The sequence below is a fragment of the Cydia splendana genome, chromosome Z (genome assembly GCF_910591565.1).
Source record: "Cydia splendana chromosome Z, ilCydSple1.2, whole genome shotgun sequence".
NCBI classification, from domain to species: Eukaryota; Metazoa; Arthropoda; class Insecta; order Lepidoptera; family Tortricidae; genus Cydia; species Cydia splendana.
This window is the reverse complement of record NC_085987.1, coordinates 12,909,610-12,932,798: the sequence shown is the minus strand read 5'-3', so window position 1 is coordinate 12,932,798 and position 23,189 is coordinate 12,909,610. Positions and strand designations below refer to the sequence as shown.

At 36.1% G+C, this 23,189-nt stretch overlaps 1 protein-coding gene across 2 annotated transcripts in view; it reads right to left on the bottom strand.

Annotated features, from left to right (window-relative positions):
• The window catches only part of LOC134804450 (ATP-binding cassette sub-family C member 4-like), a 42,880-nt gene extending 28,233 nt beyond the window's left edge, over positions 1-14,647 (bottom strand). The window contains exons 1-9 of one of the 2 annotated variants that reach the window (XM_063777488.1): positions 14,007-14,647; positions 12,856-12,987; positions 11,164-11,368; positions 9,408-9,566; positions 8,675-8,900; positions 8,098-8,195; positions 6,442-6,639; positions 5,589-5,715; positions 3,287-3,415 (exon numbers count right to left, since the gene is read on the bottom strand). In XM_063777488.1, the coding sequence (XP_063633558.1) occupies positions 3,287-3,415; positions 5,589-5,715; positions 6,442-6,639; positions 8,098-8,195; positions 8,675-8,900; positions 9,408-9,566; positions 11,164-11,368; positions 12,856-12,987; positions 14,007-14,224 (1,492 nt within the window). In that variant the 5' untranslated portion in view covers positions 14,225-14,647. The remainder of the gene's footprint in view (positions 1-3,286; positions 3,416-5,588; positions 5,716-6,441; positions 6,640-8,097; positions 8,196-8,674; positions 8,901-9,407; positions 9,567-11,163; positions 11,369-12,855; positions 12,988-14,006) is intronic. The other variant, XM_063777490.1, reaches the window with a different exon arrangement.
• Between the last annotated feature and the right edge of the window lie 8,542 nt (positions 14,648-23,189).

Below are 23,189 nucleotides of genomic sequence, written 5' to 3'. Positions count from 1 at the left end.
AAGTATCAAAAAATCAAAATATGGAGTTCCGTTTGAGACAGAAGCAAAACAATTTTGTCTTTGACAGTAATTGAATTATTGTATGATTTTGGAAGCTAGATAATTCAGCTACCAATTTATTATCGATTTATATTTTTACTCACAAAGACAACACAGAAATTCAATCTCAAATGTAAACTTTCGAACAGTTTCCATACATTGACGACATCACTCAAAATTCTTCTTCAAGTCAGATGCCCGTTGGGGCTACACCGGAGCACACGTGTACTTCTTCAAATGAAAATGACAGCTTGATTTTCTTGCTTTTGACAATTATATTGACATTAAATCATATACGCACACGAGAAACCATACCAGTAGATAAAATGTATTTCAAAAAATAGGGTAAATAAATATCAGCTCGCGTCTCATTTAAATTTCATTTGCTGTTATTTACGGGTCATTATTGTTGAAAACCGCAGTAAACTATCTTAAAATAATACGATTACACTCGAATTTAAGTATTATCTTCCTTCAAAACTCGCTTAAAATGAAAAAAGTTTAAAGACTCATCTTTACTGATTGGGATCAATTTTTATTATGCTGGTATCATTTTGCGTCATTTTAAAAACGTATTTGACTTCTGTATGTCAATGAATTTTGATGACAACTGTAATCTTGTATTATATTATAGAACTTTTATATTAAAATATTGCCTATATTAACAGGAAGAGTTATGTAATTCGTATAAGTAATACCTGAAAGTCTTGTAACTAGATCTGTAATACCATGGATTGCGACGAATAAATTATTATGATTATGCCGTTCGTTCCGTCTATATGTATAATGCGTGTACGGGCTGTTCTCTGAAAATCTTCAAGAAAAAATAAAGGCTAGACCAGCACTAAGTACTAGCAAGTTTTTGCGGCTTTGGAGACCGAGATGAAGCTTACAGGCCAATAGCGTTGTGGCCTGGTTATTGTTATGTATACCTATGTATCGAATGTTTTATAAATTTACCATAAAAAGCAATGTTTTATTTCGATTAGGTCTACATTTTGTGCATATTGCATATCTGAAGTATTTTCGTACTAAACTTGAAACTTTCGTTGAAACTAAATAAAATAATTATTCCAGATGTACAGTCACCTGCAATTTATGTTACACAACGAAGGCCGCAAAAATATCTGACACGATCTTATTTGTAGAACCATAAGAGCATGTCACATATTTTTGCGACCTTCGAAGAGTAGGTACCGTCATTACTCATTATCATCAACTTTGCCCGCTTTTTTTTTAAACAACGCTTTTTTTTTTTAAACGAATTTCTCAAAAAAAATCACATCATATGACTTTTTTTGCTCAGCACGTCCATTGTGATCAAACGCATCAGTTTATGTGAAGAAAACATTTTTTTATCGTGTTTTTACCCATTTTTTTGCGTTTTAGAGGGCGGGCAAATAAAAAAATATCCGGGGTTTTCGCCAACATTGCCCACGTCAATTTGGTATTCAAATACAGCTCGTATATATGATGATGATGTCTAAGGATCACTTAAAGGTTTTGGGCAATCCTACCATTCCCTGTTAATAACTTAGCGATAAGTGTAAAAACTTTTAAATAAATTTGCTGGGCAATGTTGCCTACCCGTTTTTGCCCATTTCCAAATAAGGCTCGCCTAAGCATTTTACAAAGGCTAGGGTTGTCACTTTTGAGAAAATCTGTTACAATAGTTTAATGACCAAAAATATGATTTTTAACGGGATAAAACATCTAAATAAAGGATAATAAGAGAAATTAAATACAGTATATACTTATAAACTTATTTTAGTGTACAAACATAACCTTCTTTTACTTGCGAAGTTGGGTAAATTAGATGAAAGTGACAACCCTAATCCGTTTTTGGTGGTGGGCAATGTTGGTATGGATGCCAAATTACCGGATTACTTTGCCCACCGCTAAAACTTTTGTGTATTTAGGCCTTATTAGTTTAAATCTCAATAGACATAATCTATGCTTCATGTGTTATAACTGAAACCCGGAAATATTTGTCAAAGGGTTCTCAATTTTTTCTACTTGCATTCATTATTTATCAATTTTTTGCCCGCCGAAATATACCCTATATTAGACAACTCGCTCAAACTCAAAATTCCCAAGTCAAGTTATGCACAAGTTTGGCATATACTTTGTCAGAAATATAACCAATTTTCTACTAAAAACAGCAGGGTATATCAATAGGGCATAACTATTATCAATTTTTCTACATTAACGAATTTGTTTAAAATTGTCGTTTTGGGCAAAGTTTCCCTGGAGGCAAAGTTGGCGCTAATGACGTAACATATTATTGCAGGTGACTGTACATAAATGTTTCGGTGATTTTGAGATTATTTTCCAGGTTAGTTTACTAACAATCAAGTTATGCAGATACCGATTTCGTGAACGTATAAGTAGTAAGGTACCGCTATTGTTTAGCGATACCGATTATTTTTGAAGGTAAAACTATACCGGTTGAAATATAAAGATATTAAAATTACAGCAGGGACAATCATTTTTTATAGGTGTACCTAAACCATCATTGGCCGAGCGTTAGCAAAGGTCTCCGTTTCAGCTTGGGCAAAAATGCTTTTGTATGTTCTCCTTTGCAGATCACATTTCTCAACAGATTCTCGTAAAAATTTGTAAGCAGGTTCGATAGAACTATTCTGTTTCGCTTTATCCGCCAAAATGGAATTGCCACCCTGCTGAAACTTTATTTATTTAAATTCCTATTGAATGGATTATGCACCTTATGAAAAACCGTATAGAGTAGTAAATAACATTTTACATCTGACTTAATGACATCTTGTTTTATTCGCTTTAATTGTACAAAACGCGTATCTCGACAAAGCAATAGTAGGTAGTAAAACAGTCAACAATCAAATGAATTAAATAGGTACGTCACGTGTGACATGAACAGACAAGGAAAGCAAGATTAAATGCATTGTTTCTCTTTCATCTTTAAATGGAATGCTTTTACCCTCAAAGGAGGCTAGTGGTCAATACTAAACTAAAAGTCCAATCTTAAAAAAACATGATGGGTCACTGACCTGTCCCAGTAAAGTGAGGTAGTGTGCGTGAAGTGCGCTTGTGTGTGAAATGGGGTAAATTGACAGAATCTGATATTTTACCCACCGCTACCGTCGCCTTGGTATCGGCCTGTCAGTTGTTCGGAACTGTCAAAATTTTGTTCTAACCGACAGGCCGATACCGTCCGGCTGACTGTTAATCAGTGGGCCCCTTTAATGGACAAATTACGTTGAGAGTTTACCGTTGGAAGGATCAAGGAAGTCGTCAGTGGTGAGTCGGTAGGACAGCGCGCTGACGGGCCGCTCGCTCTTGCGGCGCGGGAAGTGGAGCTGCGTGGCCGGCTGGCTCGCCACCAAGTCGGCCCGGTCCTCTGGAAATATATGTAAGTACCTACTGCATTTGGCAACTGCACCAGAAGTGTCTTGTATCTTTAAAACAACAAAACTTTGTACAGTAATCCAAGCTTTTAGTGCGATACGTAACTTTTTATATGGTCATTCAAATTAAGGACCTATCTATTACTTACTTTACTCTTTGTTAAGAACAATTGGGTCAAAAACGTTCTGGAAAATGAGAGTCTGTGGACAATACGATAGTTAACGAAACTGGTTCAATTTTCTAAGGCTTTCCTTATACAACTTTTAAGAAATATACAATGTGCCATAAACCTCGATTTTTTAGCATTAGAAAAAAGGTAAACATTTTGATGTGTATTTTTAATGAAAAACACTTTTGAAAAAGAAGTTACAGCAAATAAGTAACAATTATAATAGTAAGGATATCTATTTACATTCTTTTGGTTTCATAAGTACGAGTATCTAGTCATCACAAAATTTTTAAAGCGTTTTTCAATAAAAAGACAAGTTAAAATTGTTTACTATTTTTCTAATGCTGAAAAAAACGAGGTATAGCGACAAAAAAAATGTACTTTAAAGCCAATTTTTATTTTATTATATCCACAGCTATGATGTATTTTAAGTACATACTTAGGTACTTTAACTCATAAGAAAAAACCAATTGACTGGCTTGGTCGCGGCTTGTTGGGTACTTAAAGAGTGAATGTATAGGTACGTTACGAGTGCATATAGGCAAAGAGAATTAAGCAGCTTGTAGTAAACAGATAGGTACTTACATACATATATGTAACAAGTAACAACCCCAAGAATTGGTATTCTGGAATGCGGGTCTAATTCCCAGGAGCACTCTGGCGAATCACAAATGTAACCCAATTTGATTGCGTTAGTGCTGCATGTGTCTTATGCTGTCCTACAATCGATGTATAGATTCGTCACTTTCAGAACGTAGGTAAACCTTCTGACAAGCTATCTAGATTATGCATTTTTTTAACTTTTTGGAGACCGTAATTATTTATACATAAATATAAACTGTGGTGACCTATAAGGTGCAACAAAGATAGTGGTTTAATTTTTCCTCTAGTTTTTCTTAATCAGAACACCATACTGAAAGTATATTCTTAAATCATGGATCACCAGTATTTATGTTACAAGCTGAATGTTTTATTTTTTAGGTATTAGTTTTGTAAGTACTTTCTTTTTATTTTAGGATACATGTTATTCTAACTTTGTTATTAATTATGTTTTTGGTTTCCAACATTTTTTAACTACTTTGAGTCTCAATACTCAGCTAGGTAGTAGGTACCTTCTTACCGCCAAAGTACTTCTCATCTATAGAGTCAATGGGGTCCCAGCGCGCATAAGTTGTTCGCAGAAATCGCGAAGCGTCTGGTTGACGTAACTGGTGACCGAAGAGCTGGCGGCTACCTCGCACAACGTATCAGCATTGCGATACAGCGAGGAAATGCCGCCAGCATCCTTGGTACAATGCCTCAAGGGCCTCGTTTAGTAGTACCACTGTATATATATATTGTGAGTCAAAGGTTCAATATAAGTGAATTTATAAACCAATAAATAGCCTAGAGAGTTCAGAAAGTAGTTAACGCAGTGCGTGCAGATGTGCGTGCCAAAGGTGTGGACCTTATTGATTTTAAATAGTTGCTACCGGTGACCCACATATGAGGTAGATATATTGTCAAAGTGTTAAACAACGTTTAAAAAAATCAGATTTTAATAATGTAATTTACCTAACTTTTAAATTAAGCATAGTATGACATTGTATATAAACAAACGAATATGTATAAATGCTACCGTTACTTTTTCGAAAATACCATTTATAAATTGCAATTCAGAATTCTTTTAGAGCCACTTGCGCGTTCCCGGGTTAGCCAACTAACTCAGAGTTAACCGTTTAACCCTACAGTTACCCATACTTTTTAAACTTGTACGTATAAGGATTAATTAGAAAACTGCAGGTATTTATACACATTCGCACTATGAAAAAATAACAATAGCTCGTGTGCTAACTATCAGCAGTCAAACTAAGTACGTAAACGCCTGGATCAGAGTAAGTTTTTCCTGAACTACTACAAAATTTTTGACATTAACCCTAAGACCTAAGTAAATGCCCTCGGTTATTTTTAAGGTTATTGAAGGCACTTTATTTTAAAGGCAGATTTGGGAACTTACCAAATGCGAGGAATTCCTCGACTCGTTTAATCGTGACGCGCATCTCGGCCGTAAAGGACAGCACCAAAGGCAGGATCAGAGTCACTTTCACGCTCGTTGTGTTCATGAATTGCTGCAGCGGATATATCTGACAAGACCAAGAAATTAAAATCATTTGAACGCCCGAACTGCTCCTGACTACATTTACACCTCTCTCATCTCAGCCCGTATCGCTATATGCTTCTGGATAATCTGGATATTTTAGAAACTGGTTATTGAAATCATAATATTATAGAGCAATTACCAGCTGGCATATAACTAAGCATGCCAAAAATGATGTGCAGGAAGAACGAAGAATATTTACTAACTAGCCAACCAACAACATATTATTTGTGTCTAGGTATATACGTCTATTTATATACATATATAAACAGTACGTAATACTTCTTGAGGATCATAAACATCATGGTTTTATATCTTAATACAATTTGTTACGTAATTAAGCCATTTTATTGTATGCTGATGTTTACGCGACAATGTAATTGAAGAAACTATTAACTATATAGAAATTGTAATAACCTGGATAGATTAATCCAAACCACACAAATTAACGGTTGTCATCAAGAATCGATAATTATCATTTTAACGGCATAGCCGAGCTAAATACTACCTACATCAATTATAGTAGATATTTTACTAATTGAGTGGATATATTGCAATGTTATAATACTCATAATGATCATCAAAAACAAAATAAATATCTTATAATATCTTCAATAGAAATCGATACAAATGTGGCGCGAGAGATAAGAGCAGTGTAAATATGTATACAACATGTAAAAGTGGGTATATACTAAGTACATATTGAACTTACCACAGATGCCGACATCGTGTTCCCCAGCAGGATATACACTAGGATAGCGATGAACAGCGCTGTCCTCTCCGTGAACATCAAGAAGCCAAGGAAAACTGTCTTCAGAATGGTTGCAATTCTCACTTCTTTTAACTCTAAGCTTCTCTTTTTACTAATTACTTTTTGGAATGGTATCTCCCAAGCATACATTTTAATCACCTGAAATATTATATAAGATATTTGTAGGTAGGTATATATATAGTATTTTCATATTAACCATGCATGAAAATTTCCGTTTTGTTTCATTTCATTCAATTTCCTATTTCCTTCGCACCAATTGTATGAGAGATATCTCATTGCAAGTTATGGTTGACTGGTAGAGAATACCACTTGGCGTTAAGTCCGACGTTTGTACATTGTTGTACCTATATATTTTTTGTAATAACGTTTAAATAAATAAGTAAAATAAGTTACTTGCACGTCATAACTCGAAGTCTTTGTAACAAAGAAGAGTAAGCGCTGACTACTGTAAAATATATGTAACATTTTGTTTACCTAAAGTTGCTAACTCAAATTTCACGGTGACTTATCCATCGTTTAAAATTATAATCAACTCAAGTCCTATTTATCAATATATTTATGGTAGCTTTGGTTATCACGCTTAGATACCGATATAGAAGTTGATTACTTGAACACCTGTATTGGTAGATCACTTATAGTGAGAGTATATTATTTGACTGAGATTAATCTAGTCATAATAACACGAGATAGTATCGAGTGCATTGATGGGTTTTAGTTTCGTGATTATTATTGTGCTTTGTAGTTTTATCGTGACATCGTAAACATTGGATTATCTAGCAGCTTTTGCACATCGTTGACTAGTTCATATATATATATATTTTTTTATTTTAACGATGAAATACATTTCCTTATTTATTTTGGGTCTTAGGTTAGGGTTTTATAATATGAATATAAAAGTAAAATATGAAAATACTAACAAAACAATAAAAAATACATATACCTAAACACATTATAAAAAACCTAACCTAGGGTGCCGCCGGCAGCGGAGCAGGGCCTAAGCTGTGTGGTCAGGGCCGCAGAGAGAGGAACCGAAATACATTTTATTATTATTATGAAGGCCATGATTTTGAATTCTGACTTATCTTATAGCTTTAATTTATGTTCCGATTATAGGTAATTTGGTATGTGTACAAACTTAGGTATCGGTTAAGCTAAATGAACATAAATGCTAAAAATTTAAAAGATGGTAAAGAAGTTTCCACCCTGATTATGGATGGATTAGGGCTAGCGTGCAAACTACATATACTTAGCCCAAGCCGTCTCATCCACAAAAATTACAGGGATTAATCGTCAGGAGTAACAATTTTAGAAAAAAGTCACTTTTGTTGACAATATTAACAAAGTTATCGACTCTGGTACTTATTTATCCCGTTTTTCTGATTTGAGTCTTAAGTACCGAAATAATATACCCCGCATGTCAGAGTGCAGCTTAAAAATGAGTATTTAGATTTCCTTAACTTTGCGATGTCTACAGGAAAGACGCGAACGAGTTAACCATACTATTAAATGAAAGTAGTTCCGACCCGAGTACAGAGACAGTAACGTCGATGAAGATTTATATATACTTTCAAGGGATACTTATCCTGTGCATCTTACCTGTATTCCATTAATAACTTCGCTCATTGTCTTAACTCTGTCGTCTGTTTTTTCAGCTGTGCGGAACCTAACCTTGGCTATGAGTCGACTGAGGCCACCTAAAACAAACAATTTTATAATTCAATCATCAGTAAAAGGAAGTAGAGATTAAAGATTTGTGTTAAATATTCATACTCGTATATCACGAACTTTAAGTAAAGGATCAATTTGTTTTCAAGTAAAATCTTATCGTAGCGTATTCCCGGTTATATCCCAGATTAGCCCAAGGTCTGATTGGCGAAAGTATTTTAAATCTACTGCCATCTAATCTGACCTTCCAATTTAAAGGCGAATCTACTTAGGCTTTATCGGAATTAATCCGCTTTCCTCACCATGTTTTCCTGCATCGAATACGTAAATATTAAATAATATTTCATAATGATAATTGATAATGGATCAATAAGCTTTTCGATTCGTACCGGATTCCCACAACAACCTCTGGTTTGCAAGTCGCATGACTCACCGCTAGGTCACCGCACCTCACCTACTTGTTTCTCGGTTTTTTAGCATATATGTATTTAAAAATCAAAGATCTTACTTTGTATGGGGATGGCGATGATCAGTAACGCGGCGAAACCGACAAATGCGGAAGATCCTGCCTGCAAATAGCCCAGGTACAACACAGCAGCATACTGCAGGGGTATAATCCAAACATAGTGCAGGAAGAGGAGCGCCAAGTCGAAACGCAGCAAATCGTTTGATAAAATATTGACGATTTTACCCACAGTCGTCCCGCCGAGGGCGCCGTTATTCATTACCATGACCTAAAAGTATATAAACGCTTTGTTTAGCGTCCTTTGGATAGTGAGTTGAGTTGTCCCACGAATCTCGCATGTTGCGCATAATGTCTTATAACTTCTTCTTCTAAATATCGGGTGGAACAGAACGAAGGACTTTTACGCAAACGGGGTATTGTTTAGGCTACGTACTTTATTTTTCACTTATAAATCACGTTAATATTTCTAACCGTTTTTGAGATACAGTTTGTTAAACACTAGTGCAAAAATTTGTATGTTTCAACCCTAGCAAGTAGATCCTATAGTATGACATGACATGTGTCAATTTAAAATGTAAATAACTTTGTACGGTTGTCACTGATATCAAAATATTTCATTTTATTGATTTTATTGATGACGGACCATCTCCAATGTTAAACTATGGGAACTGACTGGCCAAAACCCTTTAGCTAAGGAGATACTTCTGCGGAAATGGCGCTGGATAGGACATGTTTTACGAAGGCCAAACAATCACCTATCCAAGCAAGGGCTGACCTGGAAAATTCCCGGAAAAAGAGGACAAGGTCGCCCACGTACCACCTGGAGGCGCACAGTGGAAAAAGAGGCGGCATCAGTTGGCCTCGGCTGGGCGGAGCTGGAAGAGGCCGCGCTGGACCGCGAAGAATGGAAATCCCTTCTGAGAGCCCTATGTCCCTGATGAGGGATAACAGGATATCATCAAGTATTTTATTTTTCCATCGAAATATCAATTATTTCCAGTTGTCAGATTTTTCCCTCTATATACACCTAATAGTCTACCTTGATGCCAAATATTAAGTTTCTAAGTGATCTAGAAGTGGGTTAGGTTTTTGGTCTATAAGTATTAATTCTTTTTTTTTTCATCGAAATATCGATAATTTCCAGTTTTCAGATTTTTCCCTCTATATACACCTAATAGTCTACCTTGATGCCAAATATCAAGTTTCTAAGTGAACTAGAAATGGGTTAGGTTTTTGGTCTATAAGTATTTATTATTATTTTTTCCATCGAAATATCAATAATTTCCAGTTTTCAGATTTTTCCCTCTATATACACCTAATAGTTTACCTTGACGCCAAATATCAAGTTTCTAAGTGATCTAGAAGTGGGTTAGGTTTTTGGTCTATAAGTATTAATTTTTTTTTTCCTTCGAAATATCAATAATTTCCAGTTTTCAGATTTTTTCCTCTATATACACCTAATAGTCTACCTTGATGCCAAATATCAAGTTTCTAGGTTATCTGGAAGTGGGTTAGGTTTTTGGTCTATAAGTATTTATTATTATTTTTTCCATCGAAATATCAATAATTTCCAGTTTTCAGATTTTTCCCTCTATATACACCTAATAGTCTACCTTGACGCCAAATATCAAGTTTCTAAGTGATCTAGACGTGGGTTAGGTTTTTGGTCTATAAGTATTAATTATTTTTTTTCCATCGAAATATCAATAATTTCCAGTTTTCAGATTTTTTCCTCTATATACACCTAATAGTCTACCTTGATGCCAAATATCAAGTTTCTAAGTGATCTAGAAATGGGTTAGGTTTTTGGTCTATAAGTATTAATTATTTTTTTTCCATCGAAATATCAATAATTTTCAGTTTTCAGATTTTTCCCTCTATATACACCTAATAGTCTACCTTGATGCCAAATTTCAAGTTTCTAGATTATCTGGAAGTGGGTTAGGTTTATGATCTATATGTCAGTCAGTCACAAAAATGCCGGTTTTTAAACGTTAATTTATCAATAACTGTTTGAGCTACGTTTATGAAATTTTGTATTTTGGACAAGCTAAGGGGCTTGAATACATGTGCCAAATTTCATGTGTGTAGGTTAAGTAAGTTTCAAGTTGTGAAGGGGTCAAAAGTAGCTCAAAATGGTTCGTGTAATATTACACACGGTTGCTGCGTCGCCAGTTCCTTTTTCTTTGAACTTGGCTGGACACGCTACCGCGTGTCTAGATATTTGTATCACGACAACGGCAAAGAGTGTATGACATTGGCCATAGAAAATGGACCAGCCAAAATGTATGAAACAGCCAAATTTTTTATTCGCGATTTCGGGGTTGGTCCCATAGTAAAAGTTGCTCAGTATAATCCCAAAGCCTCCCTGGCAACGGGAATGCACTTATTTTTTGACCACCACCTGTTTACAAGATTATACCACTGTATATATCTTGTATGTAAATAAATGACATTATTCATATTCGTATTAGTACAAGATCATGTTCTATTCGTTGCATAACTAATTTTAACTAGTTATATCCCTTTACCTTTCTAAACATCAAAGAACTCGTCGCAATTCTAAGTTTCATTCCAAACTGTTGGCAGAACAAATTCCCGTGATGATTGCAGAAGGCTGCAACCCAGTTGGCCACGATCACGCCGCCGGCGTAGTATGACGCCGTTTGTGCGGTCATAGTCGAGTCCACCTGCCAATAGCTCAGCAGCTGCGCGAAGAGAAGCGGGGTTCCCGTTCTGTTTGGAACAGGCAATATATGTATGTACAATAAAATTACCTAGAACGAATACAATACGCTACCACCACGCACCGCTCTTGCTCATGTTTCCAAACCAGGAAAACAAATTCTTACAGGCCAATTCGAGTTTTAGTTACCTATTAGATTTGTTTCCGATATGATACTGATCTGCCAGTGTCATGTTGGAAACAGATCTAATAACTAAAACTCGAATTGGCCAGTTCAATTAAAACAGCCTAGCCTGTTTGAATGGAGATCCATTTGCTTGCAAAAACTGAAATAAGACAAGATAGTTGGTTTCTTAAGTTACCACTTATCGGTTAAAATAATGTTAGGCTAAGAAACACCGTAAGATTTGTGCGTCCGTGAGTCTATAATCTAACGCTTATGGGCACCACGGACTCCACTGCCAATCAAGCGCCGGCCGATTTTATAGACACACGGCTCTAAACGACCTAATCCGCAGAGCACTCGGTACCGCCTCCATACCAGCAACCCTGGAGCCAGTTGGTCTATCTGCGGCGGATGGCAAAAGGCCCGACGGCTGCTCGCTCGTACCTTGGTTCCTGGGGCGGCCCCTGGCGTGGGATGTAACATGTGTTGATACGCTGGCCCCATCCCACGTCCGGGGCTCTGCCAGGAGGCCAGGGACGGCAGCAGACGACGCCCAAATTACCAATTGTCGCAAATATGCATTCTTGAAAACGAATTATGTATTTGCGGCACTTGCAATTGAAACTCTCGGTCCTTGGTCGTCAGACACCAAAAAACTAGTAAAAGAAATTTCTACCAAACTAGTCTGGGTGTCTGGCGACCTACGAGCTGGCGCATTTTTTGCACTAAAACTCAGCCTCACTGTGCATAGGGGGAACGCGGCCAGCGTCCTGGGAACAATGCCTCAGGCTAATTTAGGGCTAGATTTATAAATTATTTATTTTGTTATTTAATCTCTGTTTTAATTATTCATTAAATAATTTAGGTTATTTTCTAGCCTCATTATTTGTAATACTTCTTTAAATAATAATAAGGTTTATTTCAGGTTGGCGTTCCTTGCAAATATGTGACAGATTGATAAAAGATGGATGGGTTTCGTTGTATAAAAGGAGTAGTACATATTATCATTATTCTGAATACATTTATATCTGGTTACGTTAGTATGTAATCTTCCTACTGTCAGTGTAATTTCACTAGCGAGATTGTAAACTGACTTGTGTTTACAATTTTACGGTGACATATACAATGTATTCTACCAACAATGGTAAGAACATCTAAATAAGCGATAATAGATTACTTGGGGATATTTGGAGAGCCCTTTGGAATTATTAGAAACATTAAGAATCATACGTTGAGACGCTGAATATTTTATACCGTCGATCGTATCAGTTGGTACAAAAGTATGTTACTACATATTTATGTCAACTGTCCAAGTGTCCATAGACGGTACACAGTTAGCTAGATGTTATGATGAAAATTAGTTATACGGACCTTATAGCTTCAGCGGTGAGCTGCATTAACCCGCCGGGCAAGAAAGACCAACCAAAAGCTTTAATGAGTGCTCTTAAGAAGGACGGTTTTTTGCCAGCTGCTTTTGCTCTGAATTCCTCTTCGTACCACACCCTGTTGAATTGAAAACAAATGTCGACATAATTAGAGTCATCCTTGAGAGTTAATCGGATTGTTATTGTTTTGTACATTAACGAAGTATACTGCCAAAGGTTAATGTAGATAATATTTAAAGAAGATTTAGGTAAGTACTCAAACGAGAACAATTCTTGATTATTTACAATGGTTTGACACGTTTATCACCACTGGGTGGCTTTTAAATGACATCTATTTATGTTTCGTCTAGTTTTGTAACGTCGGCCCTTGAATTTTAAGGATCCTTATTATGCTCAAAATTATATAGCATTATATATTGCACAAAATAATATTAAAAGTTTTTAAGCTTTCGTAGATATTCAATGTAACACAGACATAGAACAAACGAAAATCATTCTCATTATTACATTTCATTAAAAAATGGAAATAAATGACAAAAAAATGTGTGTAAATGCATCACATATGAAATATTAATAATCGTGCCATCTACGACACCTTTAGGAATGTTTTATTTTTATCAATTTAGGATACTATAATTTAGTTACGTTCAGTTTATTAGTTTTTATACAATATTTATATTTATTTGCTCCTTAATGTCTCAATAAAAATCACTAAATAATCAAGTAAGTCAGTTTTACAGGCTGAATTATGAAATATATTCAGCCTGTAAAACCTTTTTTGCAATTCTTTTTGAAAAAAAAAAGGATTGGAGATAAGTATAAAGCGCTGCATTAAGATAAGCTAGGATAAGCAAAGAAAGAGGAATGACAATCTATAAATTGTAAATACAGATGTCAATCACAATGAAAAAATAAACGATGATCAACCGTCAATCCAAGGATGTGGGTTCGAGTCCCACGCTGGCCAGGGTTGACCATCGTTGATTTTTTCATAATCCCAAAACCTCCCTGGCAACAGGAATGCAGTTATTTTTTAGCCACCGTGTATATATGTATTATGTATATTGTATTCATTAAACTATATGGGAGACTAGGTCGATATGTGTAAGATTGTCCAATATGTATTTATTTACTTACCGTTCCAGTTTGTCTCCAACTATTTTTGAATCATAAATGCTCTTTGCTGCTATTAAATCATATTCTTCCAAGTCCCTGCGATTACCGTTAAAAAACGCAGGTATCATCCAGAAGAACCCAAGTCTTGCAATTAACCCGGGTGGATCCTGTATTGAAGTCTTCTCCTCCATTTTCTTTTTCGGCGGGTGTTCATTCACTTCCTTTTGTTTCTTGGTCATTTTAGGCAAAATCTAGCACTTCACAAATATTATTATAACGCTGTACAAATTTCTTCAGTTATGTATAATTAATTATGTAGTAGGCGTTATCATGAAAACCATAGTCAGAAAATTAAAAATATCTACCAAATTTCCCTAAATTTTACATTATATTGTTGTTCTGAGACAATGACCCTTCAGTAACCGAACATTGGAGTTGGCACACGTCTGTACGCCCTTGCCGTGTGCTCACGTCTGGTTCAACCTCGCCGTTATAATGTTAATGTGATACAGATTGTCATAAAGCACGCGTAATTCATCACTATCATAATTAATGAAAATTCCTCCGTAGGTAGCGCCTGAATTATTATTTATCATTGATAAGTACAAGGCGTTCGCCTGAGTGATAACACGTTATGTAGTACGATTATGTCAGTTTCCCGGCGCCGCTGAACCAAATAATACTTACACAGGTAGAGAAACTCATTATAAGAGTGTGTAAAATTATAGATTTGTTATACATCATAAAATAATAAAGATAAATAGAACGTTTATAATAACCGGAAAGTTAAACAATGGTTAAACCTTGGTACTATATTTGACACACCCAGTACTCGTATACCAGTTGTGGCCTGTAATACAAGCAAAAAATTAAACTGTAGGTTGTACTCCTCATACTGACTAATATTTGTTCAGCTACTTTTAAAAATAACTTTTGTTTTGATTTCTAGTACACTTTCAAGTTTATTCTAAAACGCAATGTATTGCGAATTTTGTCATGTTTAAGGCGCGACAAGGCGACAAGCAACGTCAATCACAATGATAATGGCCTACATTGAAAATAATATTTAATTTGTATGAAAAATGGGAAGTCTAAAGATTTCATAATTATTTAAAGTTTTTGAACGAAAGTGTCACCGTTTGAGGAGTACCTACCTACAATCTATGTTTTAATTATTCGCTCGTGTTACAAGCCACACCCTTATATATGTTCTTTTGTCCTAAGTAGATATGAGCGCCGCGCCGGCGCGCCGCCGCCGCCGACAAAATTTACGCGCCGCCGCCGCCGACGCTGCGCTATCGGCGTGACATCGGCGTGACCTTGTTAGATACTACTACTTTCAGAATCATATAATATATATTTTATCTAGTTTAGATCTTTAACGGCGCCAGTCTGAATAGCTTATAGACATTCAAAAGGTATTTTAGGACCATATAATTCTAAAATATCGATGGTAAATTCAAACTTTTCTGTTTGGTAACCGCGCTACTAGTGTTAGAGCAACGAAATGACTAATTTTGCCAGCTGGCTAGCTCATCCGTCATTCACCGCGAATTCAATTATTGCAAGCATGGTTTAAATGTCTTAAAAAGGTGTAAAAGGGGGTTAATTTCAGATATTAAGCGTTTTCACGCCCAAAGGTCCGGCCGTTGGCTTTGCACGGAAGGCATCGGAAACGGAATCAGGTCTCATTTTAAGCTTGGCCATTGTTCAAATTTCAAGCTTTGCTCTCTCGCAGACCAATCTTTGGCCTCGCATCGCTCGCATAGAAGTAAGCCGCTATCTGAACCTCCAAGTTTTCGGCCCTGTTTGGAGCGTAACTTTTGGCCTCGCCTTTAAAATGCTTGGTTCTTCTCCAATCTTAGCTCCACTGCAGCACGGCCTTTGGCCTCCCACGAATGCAGCTACAGGAGAGCCCCAGACGTCTTTAACACTGTGGCCACGGTCTTTATCGGCCTTCGGTCTTGCTTACACTGGACCAATTCCAAGCTCTGCCCTCTTGCAGCTTGGCCTTCGTCCTCGCACAGAAGCGCGCCGTAATCGGCACTCCGCGCATTCGGCCGTCAGCCAAGCTCACACTTGGCGTTCGATTCTAAGCTGTATGCTTACCTGCAGCTCAGCCTCTGGCCTCGGATGGGAAGGCGTCCGAATCTGGTCTTCGGTGTTAGGTGGAGCTCGGCCTTGGGCCTCACTTTTTGACATAAACCGGTTTGTTGGGTCGATATTGGTTAATAACGGAGCTTGATTTTCCTCACTTCGGCTCTTTGGACAGTCGACCAGATGTTTCCTGATACAGTCAATCCGCTACTTTTTACTTAGGGGTCATCCATTTATTACATCACACGTTTAGGGGGAGGGAGGGGGTCAAGAAAATGTGACATGTGTGACAAGGGGGAGGAGGAGTCACAAACTTTGTGACGTCACTTTAACTTCATCAGTAATCGAAAATTTATTTAAATTATTTTATACGCTAATATACATTTAAATAACAAGTTTTTGAAACGAGAATCGTTTTTATTCGTTTAATTTTATTTCTTAATCAGTTTGGGTTATAAAATTACTAATATTTCTTTTGTCAAAAATATTTTGATAAAATATTAAATAAATATTTGCCGATTTCGTTGAAGAAATGTGACGTCACACCAGGGGGGAGGGGCTTGCCAAATGTGACCAAGTGTGACAAGGAGGGGGGAGGGGTAAAAAAACCTAGAAATTCGTGTGACGTAATTAATGGATGACCCCTTAGCACAATAGATAAGGGCCTCGCAAAGATCTTCCGGCCAGGGCCTCGCCAAGATTAAGACCGCCTCTGATGCCGCTCGATACCGTTTATATATAAAACTTTTTTCGTACCTTTATTCAATAAATTTTGCTTGCAATTCAAAAATGCACTTATTTTATAACTTTCTTACAGTAAAAACGTGTAAATTCGGTAAAATTTTGGTTTTAATTATTTTTTCATTAATCAAAGGTGTTTCAAGGCCACGCCGCCGATTCGCCGCCGCCGCCGACCGATTTTGACCGGCGCGCCGCCGCCGGCTAAATGCCTATCGGCGCTCATATCTAGTCCTAAGCCGCACTTGATCCTCACATGCGTATCGCGAGATATTGTATGGTGGTAAATAATAATATCTGGGAGACCGAGCTTTGCTCGGAAAACATAAAAACACAAAAATGAGCGTTTTCCCCAGAGATAAGATCGATTTTTCGCCCCCGAAAACCCCCATATAGCAAATTTCTACGAACCGATTCCGAGCTCCCCAAAATATATAAAGTTTGCATTATAACACTACACCTTTAAAAACAAAGTCCTCCGCCCCGTCAGTCTGTTTGTGTGTATGTATGTTCGCGATAAACTACTGAACGGATTTTCACGCGGGTTTGTTGAGGAAGGTTTAGATGTATATTTGGTTAAGGTTTTGTGTAACCCGTGCGAAGCCGCTGCGGGTCGCTAGTGATATATAAGACATGGGGGCCGATTTTTGAATTTCGACCACTCGATTTCGTGTATTTCGTTCAATAATATCTCCAGTACCCGGCATTTAAACTCTACTAATAGAATTGAAAACGAGTGGTCAATACCACTCGATTCCCAATTCTATCGCTCGTATTTCAAAAATTAGCATTTCGCTGTTTTCCACCGATTTTCGAGATACGAAATCGAGCGCCCGATTATCTAAAATCGGCCCCCTGATACTTTAATTGGTTTCCACATAATTAACAAACTAAAATTGTTTTTTATTTCTCCAGCCATGGATTTTGTCGTTATTTCTTTTTAAATAGAAATAATTTAATAAAACGTCAAACTAAAGCGGGTTTTGATCGGTCGGTTGAAATCGACGTAACCAACAGTCCGCAATGTAACTAAAATCGCATGCGAGTTCATGCGCCGTCTAAATCAGCCCTTATTACTCGTCTAAGATTCTTATGTACATAGGTATGGTAAAATGTTACCAGTGTTTAAAAACTGATGTTAAATACTTTATTTACATGATTTGTGTTTTACGTCTCATTATTGACGCCACATCCATTATAGGGGTATTGTGTGTCTCTTCTTCTCTGTCGTTTTGCTCTTGACAGAGCGGTCGTGGCAACGTTGAGGCGTCCGCATCGGTTGTTGAAGCAGACGCAGCTCTTCCCGCAATCTCCTGGGATCTCTCCCTGTGGGTAGACTGTCTGGCACAGTCAGATATGGGGTTTCCAACTGCGGATTTTATTTGATTAGTCTAGCACATTGGTGGCCTTCTGCGCGATCTGGTTCCCTCCACTTTTCCTTTATGCGACCAGCCGCTGTATGGGCCTTATCACATTGGCGATTTACGAACGAGACAAGCGCGCAGTGAGTTAGCCGAGAGCGCGCAACGTATTTTCAAAGAATCCCAGTATATTTATTTGCGAAATCATTGCGCGCTCGCGGCGAACTCGTCGAAATGTGTTGATTAGTGGAGTGTTAGGATCAAGTTAGGATCAATTATCCAACCTGGAAATAAATATCCAAAATTGTGCTGAAATCCGACGGATATTCCGTACATACATAGGTAATGTAGCTAGATTTTAAACCCTACTGGAGTCTCACTATACTAGATTAGAAACTTAATATGTATCTAATGCATACCTACTTTTTACTCATTCCCAAAAAAACATCATAAATTATTCACAAATAGTATAACTGAAAAATTAAAAATAACCGCTGAAATCTAAGTTCGTATCGATTATAACACACCTGCACTTGTAAATATTTAATAAGTACCTAGTATGTTGTCAAGGCTATGTATGTACACTATGTCGCGATTGCGGTTGCCAGGGGAGTTTACCTACAGTTTGCCAGACCAACAATGCAGTATAAAGCTGTCATTGTTGCTAAATAATTTATCCAATGCGTTTTTGTTACACACTTAGTTACATGGAATAGGGGCTTTATTTAAATGTCAGATATTTTGTTGCGATATTTGAAAATCTGGGAATTATAAGATTTGGGTTGAGATGTGTTTGCACTGAATTATCAATATTTTCATTGAAATTACGCGCCAGCTTTCGTCAACCGATGTGCAATGCAAGGCCTTAATTAAGCTTTAATTATATATATTTGATTAATTATAACTAAACAAATGTAAGGCTCCGCCATTTTGAAAAATTTCTAATAACTGAATCGACAAAAAAATTAAATAAATGGTTCTTTATAATGCAATTTAGGATGTCATTCAATAAGTAACATTTCTAAATTATACATTATACGATAAAAACCTCTAAATAACTACACCTTATAAAACAAAGTCCCTCGCCGCGTCTGTATATGTTCGCGATAATCTCAAAAACTACTAAACGGATTTCACCTATCAATAGAGTGATTATTAAGGATGGTTTAGGTGTGTAATTTGTAATGGTTTTGTGTAACCCGTGCGAAGCTAGTAATATATCTCAGCAGACAATATTTCCATCCAATTAATCCACCAATTATTTTAGTAATTTTCACATCATAATTCGTAAATACATAATACAATACGATAAGAAAGTTTCCGTATAAAACACCTAAAGAGAAAGACGATGTGTCATTACAGTGACAATTTTCTACAATTTACTATTGCTATTGTATTCATTTACGGTGTACAGAAGTCGAAGTTGTACCTACAGCTAACAACTTGTAAGATCCAGCCTCTGCCACTGCATCCATCTCTTATATTAGAAGTGAGGTCAATACGGGTAAGTATGGCTGTGGGATACGTGTGGCTGGTTTTCACATTGGGGCCCGTTTATAGTATATATTAGTGTTTATTTTGTCTTCATAAATTTGTTACTAAACACAAGGGTTACATATCAGAATACCGAAAATTAACTTACCTAATGTCGAATCACCTATGCTTGATTCACCTATTTTTAAATTACCTAACGATCATTTTACCTAAATATTGAATGACCTAAGTTTATAATACCTAATCTCAATTAACCTAATGGATGAAACACCTAATTAACGTTTTACCTAATGCACATTTTACCTAACGCACGTTTTACCTAAAGCTATTATACCTAATGCATGAAACACCTAAAGCTGACATACCTAATGGACGATCCACCTAAAGCTGATATACCTAATGAACGATATACCTAAAGTTGATTTACCTAAAGGATAACATAAGTACCTAAAACTGTTATACCTAACGAACGAAATACCTAAAGTCGATATACCTAAAGGACGGAATACCTAAAATCGATATACCTAATGCATGTTATACCGAAAGTCGATATACCTAATGGACGATATGCCTAAAGTTGATTTACCTATTGAACGAAATACCTAGAGCTAATATACCTAATGCACGTAACACCTAAAGTCGATATACCTAATGCACGAAATACCTAAGGTTGGTATATGTTTTAACGAACGAAAATACCTACTGTAAGTTTTGTAACATGGCCGAATGACTTCGTTTACAGTGACATATTGGTTACCACGGTTACCATGACCTATTAAATGGAAATACCAGCGGGCTCAGCTGCCACCACCATTTGATGCCATAATAACGTGTAACTGTGGCATTACGTCTTTTTAAGTTTTTACTAGAGATGCCCCGAATAGTGAATTTGGCCGAATACCGAATACCGAATATTGGGCGACCGAATTTTCGGCATGACATGCGAATATTTTGAGTCACAATTATTATGAAAACTGTTCGCCAACTAAGCACAACGTTTGCGAAGATATATTTTTATGTTGAACAGAATTAATTAATGTAGTTAGAGTCAATCAAATCAGATCCATATTAAAAATAAAATATTTTGTAATCAACAAAATAAATGCTAACAAACGTGTCTTCGTATTTAACTACTTTCCAAGAATTCATTTTAAATATTAAATATACCTAGCTTTTGGTTATTTTTTATGTAATTTTTCGTTTTAGGTAGGTGCAATTCGATATTCGGTATTCGGCCGAATATCGAATATTCGGCAAAATGGGCGAATAGGCCGAATACCGAATAGTTGCCGAATATTCGTGGCATCTCTAGTTTTTACTATGAAGCGGAGACTTTTTGCGATAACTTAAAACGGATAAATTTATCATGTTTGCTATAGTTTTCTTTGAATGTCTTTCTTAAGCTCTAGTTACACGGTTTTTTTTATATTTTTTGGATTCATTGTTCAAATGTTAGAGGGGGACACATTTATTTTTTGTTTCGGAGCGGTTATTGCCGAAAATATTCAGTTTGTCAAAAAATGTTGGTTGAAAACCCCTATTCGTTTTAAAAACCTATCCAACGATACCTCACACTATAGGGTTGAAGCGAAAAAAAATTCCATCCCCACTTTACGTGTAGACGAGGTTTTTTAAAGATTATTTTCTACGAGTTTGTTGGATTTATTGATTTATATATTTATGTCAAATTGCAGCTTTCTAGCACTAACGATCACGGATCAAGGCCTCGGACAGACGGACAGACAGACAGACGGACATGGCGAAACTATAAGGGTTCCTAGTTGACTACGGAACCCTAAAAAATAGGATTGTATTATAAATTAATTTAAGTTTGACATTCTAATTTATTTTTGACTGCGCGTAACATTATACGATTTAAACTATTTTTTGCTTTTTGTTTTAGAGTTTTTAATTTTAATCTAAATTTAATTAATAAATGTATAGATGTTATCATTTTTAATTTAATAATTTTATTATAGGTATCTATTAATTACTTACATTATTACAATATTATTTTTATTTTTATTCTTAATGCTATATTTACTTAAATTATCTGCAGTAAATGATTTTTTATAATGACTTTAGGTATTTCGTTGATTAGATACAGTCAACTGTAAAAATATGGGTGTAGCCAACTTATTTAAAAATATGTCCCATAGTTCTTAATTCGCTGACATAAGAGCTATGGGACATATTTTTGAGATGATTTGTGCACCCATATTTTTACAGTTGACTGTACCTAATGGGTATATCAACTGTATGTGTTACGTGCATTAGGTATATTAACTTTAGGTATTTCGTTCAATAGGTAAATCAACTTTAGGGATATCGGACATTAGGTATATCGACTTTCGGTATTACGTGGATTAGGTATATCGACTTTAGGTATTCCGTGCATTAGGTATATCGACTTTAGGTGTTTGGTTCGTTAAGTGTAACAGCTTTAGGTAATTCATGCAGTCGGTATGTCAGCTTTAGGTAATTTGTGCATTAGGTATATCAAAATTAGGTGTTTCGTGTATTAGGTATATTAACTTTAGGTATTTCATGTATTAGGTAAATCGGTTTTAGGTATTTTAAGCATTAGGTGTATCAAGTTTAGGTAGATCGACCATAGGTATTCTGAGCTTAGGTAAAACAATTATAGGTGAAACGTGCATTAGGTAATTCGTTCATTAGGTGTAGTAGCTTAGGTTAATAAACCATTAGGTGTTTAAAAAAATAGGTGAATCGAGCATAGGTGATTCGACATTAGGTAAATCAACTTTCGGTATTCTGATATGTAACCAACACAAGTGGTGCAGCCATAGTCGTATTGATCTTACTCATTTTATTGAAAATTACTTGGTTTCTGGTATCAATACTATTAGTATTTATTTTAACCTTAATATAAATCACATAAAAAATTGTTGATAAAAATAAGTTACGATAATGGTTAAAACAGAATTTACACTCTTAGAAGTAGGTGCCTACCTAGTAAGATTTCTATCTATTCAAGATTATTTGCTTATTATAAAAATTCCAACATAAACATTATTTTACATAATCTATACTTATAGGTACATTATAATAATTTACCACAAAAACATATTTTTCTGAAAGGACTTTTGTTTCCAAATATAATGCGCTCGTTTACCCCCTGCGACCGAAAGGTACCTAAATGTAAACTAATTAATATTAAAATATAGTCCAAGGTCGTGTATCGATACAAAAAAGTGATGGTGCGTATCGCGGCGATGGTATAGGCAGGCGGTGGCAGCGAGTAAGGGCATGCGGCTCGCGCCCCGCGCCGCCCCGCCCCGCCCTGCTCTGCTGCCTTCAACCCTCTTTCTACCACAGTTAAACTTAAGTCGTTATCATCCAAAAGAATACTACAACTCATATGTTGCCGAAATTTTACTTTTTAAGTAAATCAGGCGCAATTTAATGAATACTTTTCGTAACTTTTAATATAGCACTAGTACCGTGTGCTATGAATGTATAATTGTATATAAATACATATATAACTAAGTAG